We start from the raw sequence: 14,318 nt of genomic DNA on the forward strand, positions 1-14,318 counted from the left end.
CTGTAGGTTTTCTATGTTTCTATGCTTCTAATTTGCCCCATATTCTCAACAATCTTCCCAGATTTGAGCTACAAAATAGAGCAAGTTACATTGGCTATTAACGAGCCAGCTCACAGATCATCAGGACATGGGAGGAAGCCCACACAGTCACAGGGGGAACATACAAATTCCGTGCAGGCTACACCCAAGGTTAGGATTAAACCTGGGTGTCTGGCGTTGTGAGGCAGCTATACCGCTGAATAAACAAGGGTGGTGGGGGGGGGGGTAAAGTGCATATGCTCTTGTACCACAAGAACACCAATTCAATTGCTTATTGGCTAAACTGCAAGAGAGAAATTGGGACAGCTCATCATCAAATGAACGAGACCACAGGCAGACAGGATAACAGTCCAGTGGATTTCACAGCACATCCAAAATCAGCCTGGATTTGATCTAAACAGGAGCTCCCAACCTTTTTTATTTCATGCACCCCTACCATTAACCGAGGGGCCCCTGGACCCCAGGTTGGGAACCCCTGCTATAGAGCATCCAGTAACAGGGCATTTACAAAAATGTGCATCTACAAGGGAGAATATATCTATGAGGGTAGCAAAAGTGTTATGTGCAAATAACTCCGAGTTCCTTCATTACAACACTGATTACCTTTCAGAACGACTTGACTGGCTATAAAGTGTTTTGGTACACCCTGAAATACTGATTATAAATGAAGGGCAAGGGAACAAGATAACAATGAATGCACATTACACAGAGTAAGAGGAATTCAAGGCTGTGTACAAAATAAGCGTAACTGTTGGGAAGCTGGGCCTATTGTGGTGCATTTATATAGAAATACGTACACAACAAAAGAATATGCTATTGTGGGATCAACAGGCATACTCTATCCTGTCATGTACCATCCTCACCCATTTAATGACCCATTTTCCAAATAATCATGCCAATTAGTGAGAATTCAAACAATAACATTAGTTGATTTAGTCAGTTACTCTTGAGGTATTTAGTCATTTATTTTGTCTAAATCTTTTTGAATTGTTGCTAATTAAAAGAACAGTGGGAAGCTGTGTTATTTTCAGTGAAGGAAACTATAAGGATTTGTTCTACTATATTCAGACACCCAAAACAATATACGTCAGACATTGATGCCCTCCTCTACAAAATATATATCTTCAGAAAAAGATAGAAGCATTAAAAATAATTGAAAAACCAAATGCGTCTGCTGTGGTTTATGTTATTCGGTGGAGATTACTCTCTGGATAAGTAAACAGATGATACAATATCTAAGAAAGAACTTTGCTGAATGATTAGAAATGCTTGAAACACATAATGTGCTCAAATATTTCCCTTTTTATATCAGGCGTGTGCAGTTTCTTTCCTTTTATTTCCAACTGATGCATTACTGAGAGTCTTTACGACATTAAGGCATCATCCCAGCTATAATCTGTGCTCCAGAAATGGTAACACCTCCAAGCCAAACTATTCTAATACAGTCAAAACACTGGCATAGATCCAAAGTTGAAGAAATTATATGAATATGTCCTATCCACGAAAAGAAACACGACATATCCAACTCAGCTGATTAGTCTATTTTCAATCACCAGCAAAGTGATGGCAGGTATCATTACGTCAGGGCTTCCTGCTCACTGATGCTCAGTTTGGGTTTTGTCAAGACCACTTGGCTCCAGACTTGATTACTGCTTTAGTCCAAACAGGGACCAAAAAGCTGAATTCCTGTAGTAAGACGAGAGCGACTGCCTTTGACATCAAAGCAACATTTAAACAAGTGTGTCATCAAAGAACTCTGGCAAAACTGAAGTTATTGGGTGCTAAGGAAGGTGGCTGTGGTTGTTGAATCAATCAGCCCAGCCCTAGGATATCTCCAAGGGAATGTCTTGGGCTTAACCATCCTCATCCATGTCCTTCCTTCCTTTACAAGATCAGAGCTCGGGATGTTTACTGATGACTACATATCTAATTCTATCCATACCACCACACTAAGTCAAGCAGTCCATCCTCACACATCTATGGAAAATTATATTTACGCCACACAAATGCTGGACAATGGTAAATTGTAGAGCAAGTTACTTTATCCACCTACACCTAACAATCAGTGGCATTACAAAGTTCTCCCACATCAACATCCTGGCAGTCACCGACTAGAAAGTAAACAGGAACTACCACAAAAAATACTGCATCTACTCAGTGGCCAAGTGACTTACCTTCTGACACCCCAGAGCGTTTCCACCAACAAGGCACAAATGCTGAATGTGACAGAATACCATCCGTTTGCCCAAATATACAACTCCAAAAGCACTCAACACCATCCAGGAAAAAGTCAAACCATTTAAATAGGAACCCAACCACCATTCCAAAAAAGTTATTCCTTGTATCATCACCACATGATGGTCAAAGTGTGCATCATCCACAAAAGATACTTGATTTACTTTGACAGTGCCCTCAAGTCACTTCTATCACAAGTGACAAGGGCAGCATGTATCAACAGCAAGTTCATCTCTAGATCATGTCCTCCTGACTTGGAAGTGCATCACTGTACCTTCACTGACACTGGATCCATATCCATGACCACCTCACTCAACAACTTTGTCTCAGTACTGTCATTAGTTCCAAGGGCAAACGGAGATGGCCTATAATTGTTGACTTGCTGGTGAGATCAACATAACATGATGTTAATAAAATGGTGAGGAACTTCAGTGAAAAAATACAAAATGGAGAGGTTGCAATCATTTTTCCCTAGAGCACAGAAATTAGTGCCTGTTGAACTGAAGTGCTCAAAGCTGGGAAGGTTTTCAAAGAGCAAATAAGGAGAAAATGCCTAACCTTGCAAGAAGGTCAATAACCAGAGGGCACAGATTTAAGATAACTGGCAAAGAACACAAGCGGGCAGATTTTAAAAAATGTAATTTTGATCTTGACTATTTACATAAAAAGTGATGGATGAAGATTCAACATGACTTTCAAAAGATAATCAGATATACAAAACAAAGGAAAACATTGTTAGACTCTGAAGAATAAACAAGGAAGTGGGACTTCTTAACTCTTCTAAAGAGACTGCACAGGTATTGCGGGTTAACATGCTACCATTTCCACTATATATTTCTTTAAGTCACTGAACATTTTGCAAATGATAGTGACACACTGGTATACTGTTGTGATGCATCATGACAATTAAAGTAAGGTGCTTGGCATTTGTCACGGTTTCCTGGCAAGACAAAGGAAGTGAAGCATCCTGTTTCAGGATTACATCAGCAGGATCATATCAATGCTAACAACACTTGTTCTATTTTCCATATTTGGAAATGGTTTATCCAATTGCTTCAGATACCCATGACTTAAATAAAATTAACCATATTAGTCACTGCTTGACATCTTAGAGAAACCGACTGTTGAGAAAGCTGTTAACAATGCCATATGTTTTATTTGAGGTAGAAAGAGCTTTATATCAACATTTTTTTGGATAATATAGAGTCATCTGTGATAGAATGTAAAAATTGAGATTAGTGCATTGTGTAGGACTGATCGACTATTTATGCAGTTCTGCATTACTAACAGAAATTTATGAAAACAGTTCTTGGAAATAATCAAAATCAGAATGAGGTTTAGTATCACCGGTATGTGACGTGAAATTTGTTAACTTAGCAGCAGCAGTTCAATGCAGTACATGATCTAGCAGAGAGAGAAAAAAATAAATAAACAAGTAAATCAATTACGTATATTGAATAGATTTTTAAAAATGTGCAAAAACCGAAATACTGCATATTAAAAAAAGTGAGGTAGTGTCTAAGGGTTCAATGTCCACTTAGGAATCAGATGGCAGAGGGGAAGAAGCTGTTCCTGAATCAGTGAGTGTGTGCCTTCAGGCTTCTGTATCTCCTACCTGATGGCAACAGTGAGAAAAAGGCATGCCCTGGGTACTGGGGGTCCTTAATAATGGACGCTGCCTTTCTGAGACACCGCTCCCTAAAGATGTCCTGGGTACTTTGTAGGCTAGTACCCAAGATGGAGCTGACTAGATTTACAACCTTCTACAGCTTCTTTCAGTCCTGTGCAGTAGCCCCTCCATACCAGACAGTGATGCAGCCTGTCAGAATGCCCTCCACGATACATCTATAGAAGTTTTTGAGTGTTTTTGCTGACATGCCAAATCTCTTCAAACTCCTAATAAAGTATAGCCGCTGTCTTGCCTTCTTTATAACTACATCGATATGTTAGGACCAGGTTAGATCCTCAGAGATCTTGACACCCAGGAACTTGAAGCTGCTCACTCTCTCCACTTCTGATCCCTCTGTGAAGATTAGTATGTGTTCCTTTGTCTTACCCTTCCTGAAGTCCACAATCAGCTCTTTCGTCTTACTGACGTTGAGTGCCAGGTTGTTGCTGTGGCACCACTCCACTAGTTGGCATATCTCACTCCTGTATGCCCTCTCGTCTCCATCTGAGATTCTACCAACAATGGTTGTATCGTCAGCAAATTTATTCAGCATTAGGAATATTCAACATTCCTAATTTTAATTTATTAGCTAATCTGGAAGTTACCCAGAACAAGTACTTCCCAAATATACAGATGCAAGACTCAATTTACTACACTGGAAAGGGAAATGAACATATATTTTAATTAAATATCAACATAACGGCTGCACAGATTAACCATGAAGCAGCCATAACAAATATCACAGACCAAGTACATCCCTAATTTCTAGCCCGATTCTTTTGATCATTGCTGAGCAGGGCAATAATGGGACCTCCAGCATGTTGTGATATGTATTTCCTATGAAAGTAGTTGAACATCAAATCCCATATATATAGCACCTTAAAAAGAGAAAATGTGTCCAAATGAGAATCAGAATCAGGTTTATTACCACTGACACGTCATGAAATGCGCTGTTTTGCAGTAGCAGTACAGTGCAATACATCAAAAATTACTATAAGCTACAATAAGAAATGTTTGCAAATATATAGTACAAAAACAGAGCAGAATGATGAGGCAACACACACAAAACACTGGTCAGGCAACATCCCTGGAAAGGAATAAAAGATTTGACATTTCGAGCATATTGTGGGTTACTCCGGATTTCCAGCATCTGAAGAATCTCATGTTTAGAATAACGAGGTAGTGTTCCTGGACAGTTCAGAAATCTGATGGCAGGGGTGAGAGCTACTGAACATAAAAAATTAGTATCAATCTGAAAAATAAGTAGGAAAAATGACCAAAAAATGTAGTCGAATGGGTAGGTTTCATAAGGGAGTATGAAGCTTTTTTAGGGAGGCAATATCAGAGATTGCTGTCTTACGAGCTGAATCACCGCCACCTCAGATGGGACAGTGACAGCCACGGATGAGCAACAGATCAGTATCAGAGCAGTGCAACTATCTTAGAAGATTACAGGCTTAAGTAGTTTTTACAGAGATGATAGCGAGACTATGGTGCTGTTCAAAAACTAAATTGTGAATTTTAAAACTTAATGCATTTCAAGTCAGGTCAAGTCACTTTTTATTGTCATTTCGACCATAACTGCTGGTACAGTACACAGCAAAAACGAGACAACGTTTTTCAGGACCATGGTGCTACATGAAACAATACAAAAACAACACTGAACTACGTAAAACAACACAAAAACTACACTAGACTACAGACCTACCCAGGACTGCATAAAGTGCACAAAACAATGCAGGCATTACAATAAATAATAAACAAGACAATAGGCACAGTAGAGGGCAGCAGGTTGGTGTCAGTCCAGGTTCTGGGTATTGAGGAGTCTGATGGCTTGGGGAAAGAAACTGTTACATAGTCTGGTCGTGAGAACCCGAATACTTCGGTGCCTTTTGCCAGATGGCAGGATGGAGAAGAGTTTGTATGAGGGGTGCATGGGGTCCTTCATAATGCTGTTTGCTTTACGGATGCAGCGTGTGGTGTAGATGTCTATAATGGTGGGAAGAGAGACCCCGATGATCCTTCTCAGCTGACCTCACTATCCGCTGCAGGGTCTTGCGATCCGAGATGGTGCAATTTCCGAACGGCAGTGATGCAGCTGCTCAGGATGCTCTCAATACAACCTCTGTAGAATGTGGTGAGGATGTGGGGTGGGAGATGGACTTTCCTCAGCCTTCGCGGAAAGTAGAGATGCTGCTGGGCTTTCTTTGCTATGGAGCTGGCGTTGAGGGACCAGGTGAGATTCTCCACCAGGTGAACACCAAGAAATTTGGTGCTCTTAACGATCTCTACAGAGGAGTCGTCGATGTTCAGCGGACAGTGGTCGTTCCAAGAGGCAATACAGGTCAAGAGTCAAGATTAAAAAAAGGATTTTGTGTTAGCCAAGCTTAAGTATTTGAAAGGTAAACAAGATGCCAAACCTCAACATTGGCTCCAGATTCTCTAAAGTTTCATGGTACCAGTCCAAAGTGGCAAGGAAATTCTAGGCAAGGGCAACACCACCAGTGCACCTCAAGGACATGTGCTTAGCCCAATGCTCTACTCTCTCTCCACCAATGACTGTGTAGCTAGGCACAGCTACATCTATAAATTTGCTGATGACACAACTGTTGTTGGCAGAATCACAGATGTTGACAAGGTGGCATACAAGAGTGAGATAAGTCAGCTGGCTGAATGGTGTTGCAACAGTAAGAACACAGAAATTGATTGTGGACTTCAGATAGAGGAAGTCGATGGAACACATACCACTCCTCATCGAGGAGTCAGCAGTTTCAATGTCCAGCATGTTAACATCTCTGAGGATCTATCCTAGCCTTGTATTGATGCAGTTACAAGGAAGACACATTAGAAGTTTTACTTCATTCGGAGTTTGGGATTTGGAATATCACCAAAGACTCTAGAAAGTTCTACAAATGTACCACCACTGAGAGTATTCTAACTTGTTCCATCATAGTCTGGTATGGGGGGTGGGGGGGGGGGAGTTGCCATTGCACAGAATTGGGAAAAACTGCTGAAAGTTGTAAACTCAGCCAACTCCATCATGGGCACCAGCCTCTCTACCATAAGACCATAAGACATAGGAGCAGAAGTAGGCCATTCTGCCCATCGAATCTGCTCCACCATTCAATCATGGGCCGATCCAATTCTTCCAGTCATCCCAACTCCCCTGCCTTCACCCCATACCCTTTGATGCCCTGGCGAATCAAGAACCTATCTATCTCTGCCTTAAATACACCCAATGACTTGGCCTCCACAGCCGGTCATAACAACAAATTCCACAGCTTTACCACCCTCTGACTAAAGTAATTTCTCCGCATCTCAGTTCTAAAAGGATGTCCTTCAATCCTGAATTCGTGCCCTCTTGTCCTAGAATCTCCTAACATGGGAAATAACTTTGCCATATCTAATCTGTTCAGGCCTTTTAACATTCAGAATGTTTCTATGAGATCCCCCTCATTCTCCTGAACTCCAGAGAATAAAGCCCAAGAGCTGCCAGACGGTCCTCATACAGTAACCCTTTCATTCCTGGAATCATTCTTGTGAATCTTCTCTGGACCCTCTTCAATGTCAGTATATCCTTTCTAAAATAAGGAGCCCAAAACTGCACACAATACTCCATGTGTGGTCTCACGAGTGCCTTATAGAGCCTCAACATCACATCCCGGCTCTTATATTCTATACCTCTAGAAATGAATGCCAACATTGCATTCGCCTCCTTCACCATCGACTGAACCTGGAGGTTAACCTTTAGGGTATTCTGCACAAGGACTCCCAAGTCCCTTTGCATCTCTGCATTTTCAATTTTCTCTCCATGTAAATTATAGTCTGCCCGTTTATTTCTTCCACCATCTCCATCTACCTTAGGCCACAAACTTATCAATCACCCCTGATGAGTTATTAACTTCAAACTTTCTGCATAATCACTCAAAGAGTTGACCTGCATGCGCATGTAACGAGAGCTGTATAACTCATCTTCTTCTACCTTAGGCCACGAACTTATCAATCACCCCTGCTGTGGACACTTTCTGGAGGTCCAAGATCCGCATGCTCCACAACCGCTGGACTAAGTGTGTGAATGTAGGAGGGGACTATGTTGAAAAATAAATGTGCTAGGTTTTCTAAAATTGACTCCTTCTACCTTAGGCCACAAACTGATCAATCACCCTTTGTATCTGTCTTGCATTTCCCTCATTTTTCACAGAAACTCCAGCCATTGCTGCTCAGCTGTCTCTCCTGCAAATATCCCTTTCCAGGCAACTTCGGCCAGTTCCCCTCTCATGCCATTCTAATTTCCTTTATTCCACTGAAATACCGACACATTGGGTTTCATTTTTTCCCTCTCAAATTTTAATGTGAACTCGATCATATTGTGATCACTGTTCCCTAAGGGTTCCTTAACCTTAAGCTCTCTTCTCACCTCCGGATCATTACCCAACACCCAATCCAGCACAGCCAATCCCCTAGTGGGCTCAACAGCAAGCTGTTCTAAAAAGCCATCCCTTAGACACTCCACAGATTCTCTCTCTTAGGGTCCAGTACTGACTTGGTTTTCGCAATTCACTTTCACGTTAAAATTCCCAACGATTATCACAACATTGCCTTTCTAACACGCCTTTTCTATCTCCTGCTGTAATTTGTAATCCACATCCCGGCTGCTGTTTGGAGGCTTGTAGACAACTGCCATTAGGGTCCTTTTACCCTTGCCATTTCTTAACTCAACCCATACAGACTCTACACCTTCCAATCCTATGTCATCTCTTTCCAATAATTTAATATTATTTCTTATACGCAGGGCCACACCACCCCCTCTGCCTACTAACCTATCTTTCCGATACACTGTATATCCTTAGACGTTAAGCTCCCAATGGCAGCCATCCTTTAGTCAAGTTTCAGAGATAGCCACAATGTCATATTTGCCAATCTGCAGCTGAATTCCAAGATCATCCAATTTATAGTATATTTTATTTATTACACTGTACTACTGCCATAAAACTCAATTTACTGGCTGAATCAGTGTCCAGAGCAAGTTACAGCATGGAATAAAGGCCCTTTAACCTACTGAGACTGTGCCAACTCTCAATCATGTATTTACACCCATTCTACGTTAATCCTATTTTATTCTCTTCACATTCTCATCTACTATTTCCAAATACCACCACTCACAATTAACCAGCTAATCCTCAAGTTTCTGGGATGCAGGAAGAATCACAGCACGAGGCCACAGCTCTACCAGGGGCACCATTGTGCCTTCTAAGCCGTTGAGAATTTATCTAACAGACTGCATCTGCAGCAAGTATGATGCAATGTTAATTTAAAGCATTGCAGATTTATCTACGATTACAATCAGCAGGAGACATCATTGATCAAAAAATGTTCAAAGTAAATTTATTATCAAAGTACTTATATGTCAGCATATACAACCTTGAGATTCATTTTCTTTGTGGGCATACTCAATAAATCTATAGAATAATAACTATAATACAATGAATGAAAGACCGCTCAACTTGGGTGTTCAACCAACGTGCAGAAGACAACAAACTGTGAAAATATAAAAAGAAATAATAAATAAATGAGCAATAAATATCAAGAACATGAAATGAAAAGTCCTTGAAAGTGAGTCTGTTGGTTATAGGAACATTTCAGTGACAGAGCAAGTGAAGTTATCTGCTTTGTTCAAGAGCCTGATGGTTGAGGGTTAGTAACCATTCCTGAACGTGGTGGTGTGGCTCCTGAGGCTCCTGATGGCAGCAGTGAGAAGAGAGCATGTCCTGGGTGGTGGGGACCTTCGATGATGGATGCTACTTTTCTGCGACCGCACTTCACATAGATGTGCTCATTGGTTGGGACAGCTTTACCCGTGATGGACTGGGCCATATCCACTACCTTTTGTAGGATTTTCCATTTAAGGGCATTGGTAGAGCCGCAGTCATGCTGTGCAAATAAAGTGTCTGTCTTCGCAATAAAGACAATCTCCATCATATTGTGTGGCACTACTTCCTAGCTTAATTGTACAGGAAATTGATCTCATAGCTAAATAGTGGGTATCCCTGAGATACTGTGGATTATCAATCTAAGAATGCTATTCTAAATTAATCTGCAACGTCATGGTCTGGTACATCTTGTACCCTTACATCAGAGGGAAACCCAGAAAAGTAATGACAGGACCAGCACCGTACAATATTTAAAACTTTAGTGCCAATTGCCACGGTCAATCAAAATCAGCATGCATCTGAGTAAGCAAAGCCCCAACTGCAGAGCTGACACATCCAAACATGAATGGCTGTGGGTAAATGAATAATGAATTCAAGTCACCCAGAGCAGTCATCTTCAGTTCTCAAGCAGAAGTGGTGTACAGATGATTCTGAGATCCCAACCATCACAGCCAGCCTTCAGCAAATTTGGTTCACTCCTTATGAGGTGCAGCTGAACCCTGAACACTGTTTAAACATGCTTGTAATTCTTCAAAACAATGTGGAATGCAGAATTCAATAAAGATTGAAAAGTGGCAAAGGAATATTCATGCCTTCGATCCATTTTGCTACCTTTGACTCTCATTGCCATCCCATTGCTGAGTTTCCCTATCAACATCCCTCAGGGCACCACCAACCAGAAGCTGAACCAGCTACACAAACACCGTTGCTACGGAAGGAGCGCACTGGATACTTGCCTCAATCCGTGCTGCTCCTGCAACAGTCAAGTGTCATTCAGGACAAAACATCCCACTCGATTAGCATTCCATCCACCATCATACACAATTACTTACTCATTGGTACGTACTTCAGCCACAGTGCGCCATTTACAGTTACCTTTGACCTCTATCATCAAGAACAAAGACAACAGTTAAATGGGATCACCACCATCTGCAGGTACCTGTCCAAATCATACAACATTCTGACTTGGAAAACTATTGCTAATCCTTCTAATTTGTTGGATCTAAGTCCTGGAACATAATATCCAACTGCATTGTGGGATTACCCTCATCATAAGGGCTAGTGAAATCCAAGAGGATACTTGCCACCACCTTCTCAAGGGCAATTAGAGATGGCCTACATCATCCATGTCCTACAATGAAATAAAAATAACAGCACATTTAATGACAACTTCAAGATTAGACCAGAGAATTCAGAATGCTGCAATTTCAGGAGGTGGCAGAATGGACAAGAGTGGAGACAATATCTTACAGGGAATTTCCAAAGCAAGAGTACAGTCCAAAGGAGGGGCATCAAGCTAGATGAGGAGCTGTGCAGAAGGAATAAAGAGTTCATGAAATAAAAAGAAAATTAAGGCAAATGAAGAAGAGCTCTAACAGCAACAAAATAAATGCAAAATTTGTTGAGATTACTAAAAGATTAATTCACTATTTCAGAACTAATACAGTGAAAAGAGCACTGATCTCAAGTGGCAGCAAGAGTAAGGTTTGGTGAATTGCGTTAGAGATCTCTGTAATTACAGATGGATTCAAAACTTGGGTGACAGAGCTGGAGGTTGTTGAAGAAAGAGACTAAGGTACCAAAGTCTATTTTAATTGAAAGGGAAAGGAAGCAGAAAAACAAACCTGGAAAGGTGGAAAATAAATTTAGCCTTGTAAGAGAAAGGCAGCAGAGTTTTGGACTTGCATGTTCAGTGTTAACTGATGAAAACTGCTGCAAATAGCCTTATCATTCTACATAACTAAGTCATGACTAGTGCCAAAGGCTACTGATCAGGTACTATACTGTGACCACTATGTATCTGGGGAGCACACCAAGCAGCTTGGCTCATGTAAAAACAATTATTTTTTTTTAGTAAGGCAATGGAGAGCTGCCAGAATCTATGCAACTGCACACCCACATGAGTCAGTCATAAGAGGAAGAGTGGAATGAACAGATGGTGAGAGGTGTGGGGGAAGTAAACCATATTAAGGCTGTAAGCCAATATGAAACAGGAAGCTGTAACACTTCAGAGAGGAAGTGGAACAAGGTGCACACATATTCCAGCATATCATGTAGTAGAGTCATATTGGACAATCTTGATTTATTCCAGCAGATCTACTGTGAGCTCCCAAGAGATACAGAGCATTAGTTATAGTGTATTCCGGTTAATTGGGCCATCAGTTAATCGAGGCAGCCGCTTATCTGGGACAACTCGTAAAGAACAAAAGTTAATTGAGTAAAGAGCCAGGATTCCCTTCATATATTTGGGACACTATGCCACTGGGACAGGATACTGTTGCCGAACAGTTTTCAAATAGTGCTAGTTGTGTGTGCTTGTGTTATGTTATCCACTTGGGCCAACAAATGCTGATTCAAAAAAAAAGGAATTTGTGGTCATTTTGCTTTTTATTTCAGAATCAGAATCAGGTTTAATATCCTTCTCGGCGGTAACAATGTGAAGAGGGCATGTCCTGGGTGATAGGGGTCCTTAATGATGGATGCTGTCTTTCTGAGACACCGCTCCTTGAAGATGTCTTGGAGGCTAATACCCAAAGATGGAACTGACTAATTTTACAACTTTCTGTAACTTCTTTCAGTCCTGTTCAAGAGTGCAACCCCCCCCACCCACCCCACATGCCAGACAGTGATGCAACCTGTCAGAATGCTCTCCATGGTACATCTATAGAAATTTGAGTGTTTTAAGTGACAAACCAAATCTCTTCAAACTCCTAATGAAATATAGTCGCTGTCTTGTCTTCTTTATAGCTGCATCGATATGTTGGGACCAGTTTAGATCCTCAGAGATCTTGACACCCAGGAACTTGAAATTGCTCACTCTCTCCACTTCTGACCCCTCTATGAGGATTGGTTCGTGGTCCCTCGTCCTACCCTGCCTGAAGTCCACAATCAGCTCATTGGTGTTACTGATGTTGAGTGCAAAGTTGCTGCTGGGACACCGCTCAAATAGTTGGCATATCTCGCTCCTGCACACCCTCTCGTCTCCATCTGAGATTCTGCCAACAATGATTGTATCATCAGCAAATTTATAGATGGCATTTGAGCTATACCTAGCTACACAGTCTTGGGTATATAGAGAATAGAGCAGTGGGCTAAGCACACACCCCTGAGGTGCACTAGTGTTGATCATCAGTGAAGATAGGTCATCACTAATCCACACAGAATGTGGTCTTCTGGTTAAGAAGTCGAGGATCCAATTGCAGAGGGAGGTATAGGGACCCAGGTTCCGTGCCTTATTGATCAGAACTGTGGGAATGATGGTGCTAAACGCTGAGCTATAGTCAATGAACAGCATTCTGACATAGGCTTTTGTATTGTGCAGGTGATCTAAAGCCATGTGAAGAGCCATTGAGATTGCATCTGCCGTAGACCGATTGTGGCAATAAGCAAATTGCAATGGGTCCAGGCCCTTGCTGAGACAGGAGTTTGTTCTAGCCATGACCAATTTCTCAAAGCATTTCATCACCATAGATGTGAGTGCTACTGGGTGATAGTCATTAAGGCAGCTCACATTATTCTTCTTAAGCACTGGTATAATTGTTGCCTTTTTGAAGCAGGTGGGAATTTCCGACCATAGCAATGGGAATTTGAAAATGTCCTTGAACACACCAACCACTTGGTTGGCACAAGTTTTCAAAGCCTTCCCAGGTACTCCATGTTAGAGTGATTTTTTGGTTTAGGTCATTTACATTTAGCAAATAGCTTTGGCTACCAGTCTTCTGTTCTTTGATAATGTATTGTGGAAGTAATTTGGAACAATGCATTCCCAAAAAGCTGTGAATCCCAGTCCAAATGATGCTGGTGTCTGTGGGATGGATGAGAATCAGAAGGTGTGAAGTTTGTATGTAGTTTCAAAAGAAAGCATTGTATATACTTTGTAAATATGGAATTGTCCTTTGTGTTTAGTACATAAATATTGAGCCCCATGTTGGGACAGCAGACCTTTCCACCAAAAACATCTCTGTATGATGCCTGCTGTACTTTGATTTATCGAATAAAGAAGCTACTTTGTATCCACTAGTAAATTCCTCTGGCAATTTCATTCACGCAACAACACTCCAACAGGGCCTGCCGCCTTATGAGGGTTCATCCTCCTGAAAGACAGTCTGACATCGGCCTCTGAGACAGATATCACAGGGTCACTGGGTGCAGCAGGGATCTTCACAGCTGTAGTTATGTTCTCCCTTTCAAAGCAGGCATAAAAGGCATAGCTCATCTGGTAGTGAAACATCGCTGCCATTCATGCTATTGGGTTTCGCTTTGTTGGAAGTAATGTCCTGCAAACCCTGCCAGAGTTGATGTTGCCTCCAACCTTGCTTGGAATTGTTTGTTCACTTTTGAAATAGCCCTCTGCAAGCCATACCTGGTTTTCTTGTACAGACCTGGTTCACCAGACTTAAATGCCACAGATCTAGCCCTCAGCAGACTATGGACCTTCTGGTTCA

General features: G+C 41.5%; 1 protein-coding gene across 2 annotated transcripts in view; it reads right to left on the reverse strand.

Annotated features, from left to right (window-relative positions):
• gosr2 (golgi SNAP receptor complex member 2) overlaps positions 1–14,318 on the reverse strand; it is an 81,144-nt gene that overhangs the window by 21,198 nt on the left and 45,628 nt on the right. The window contains exon 6 of one of the 2 annotated variants that reach the window (XM_072249298.1): positions 4,404–4,455. The exons of the other annotated variant lie outside the window; for it this stretch is intronic. Coding sequence (XP_072105399.1) covers positions 4,420–4,455 — 36 coding nt within the window. The 3' untranslated portion in view covers positions 4,404–4,419. Of the gene's footprint in view, positions 1–4,403; positions 4,456–14,318 lie in introns of those variants that run through there. 2 annotated transcript variants of the gene reach the window in all.

The sequence above is a fragment of the Mobula birostris genome, chromosome X (genome assembly GCF_030028105.1).
Source record: "Mobula birostris isolate sMobBir1 chromosome X, sMobBir1.hap1, whole genome shotgun sequence".
Classification (NCBI taxonomy): Eukaryota; Metazoa; Chordata; class Chondrichthyes; order Myliobatiformes; family Myliobatidae; genus Mobula; species Mobula birostris.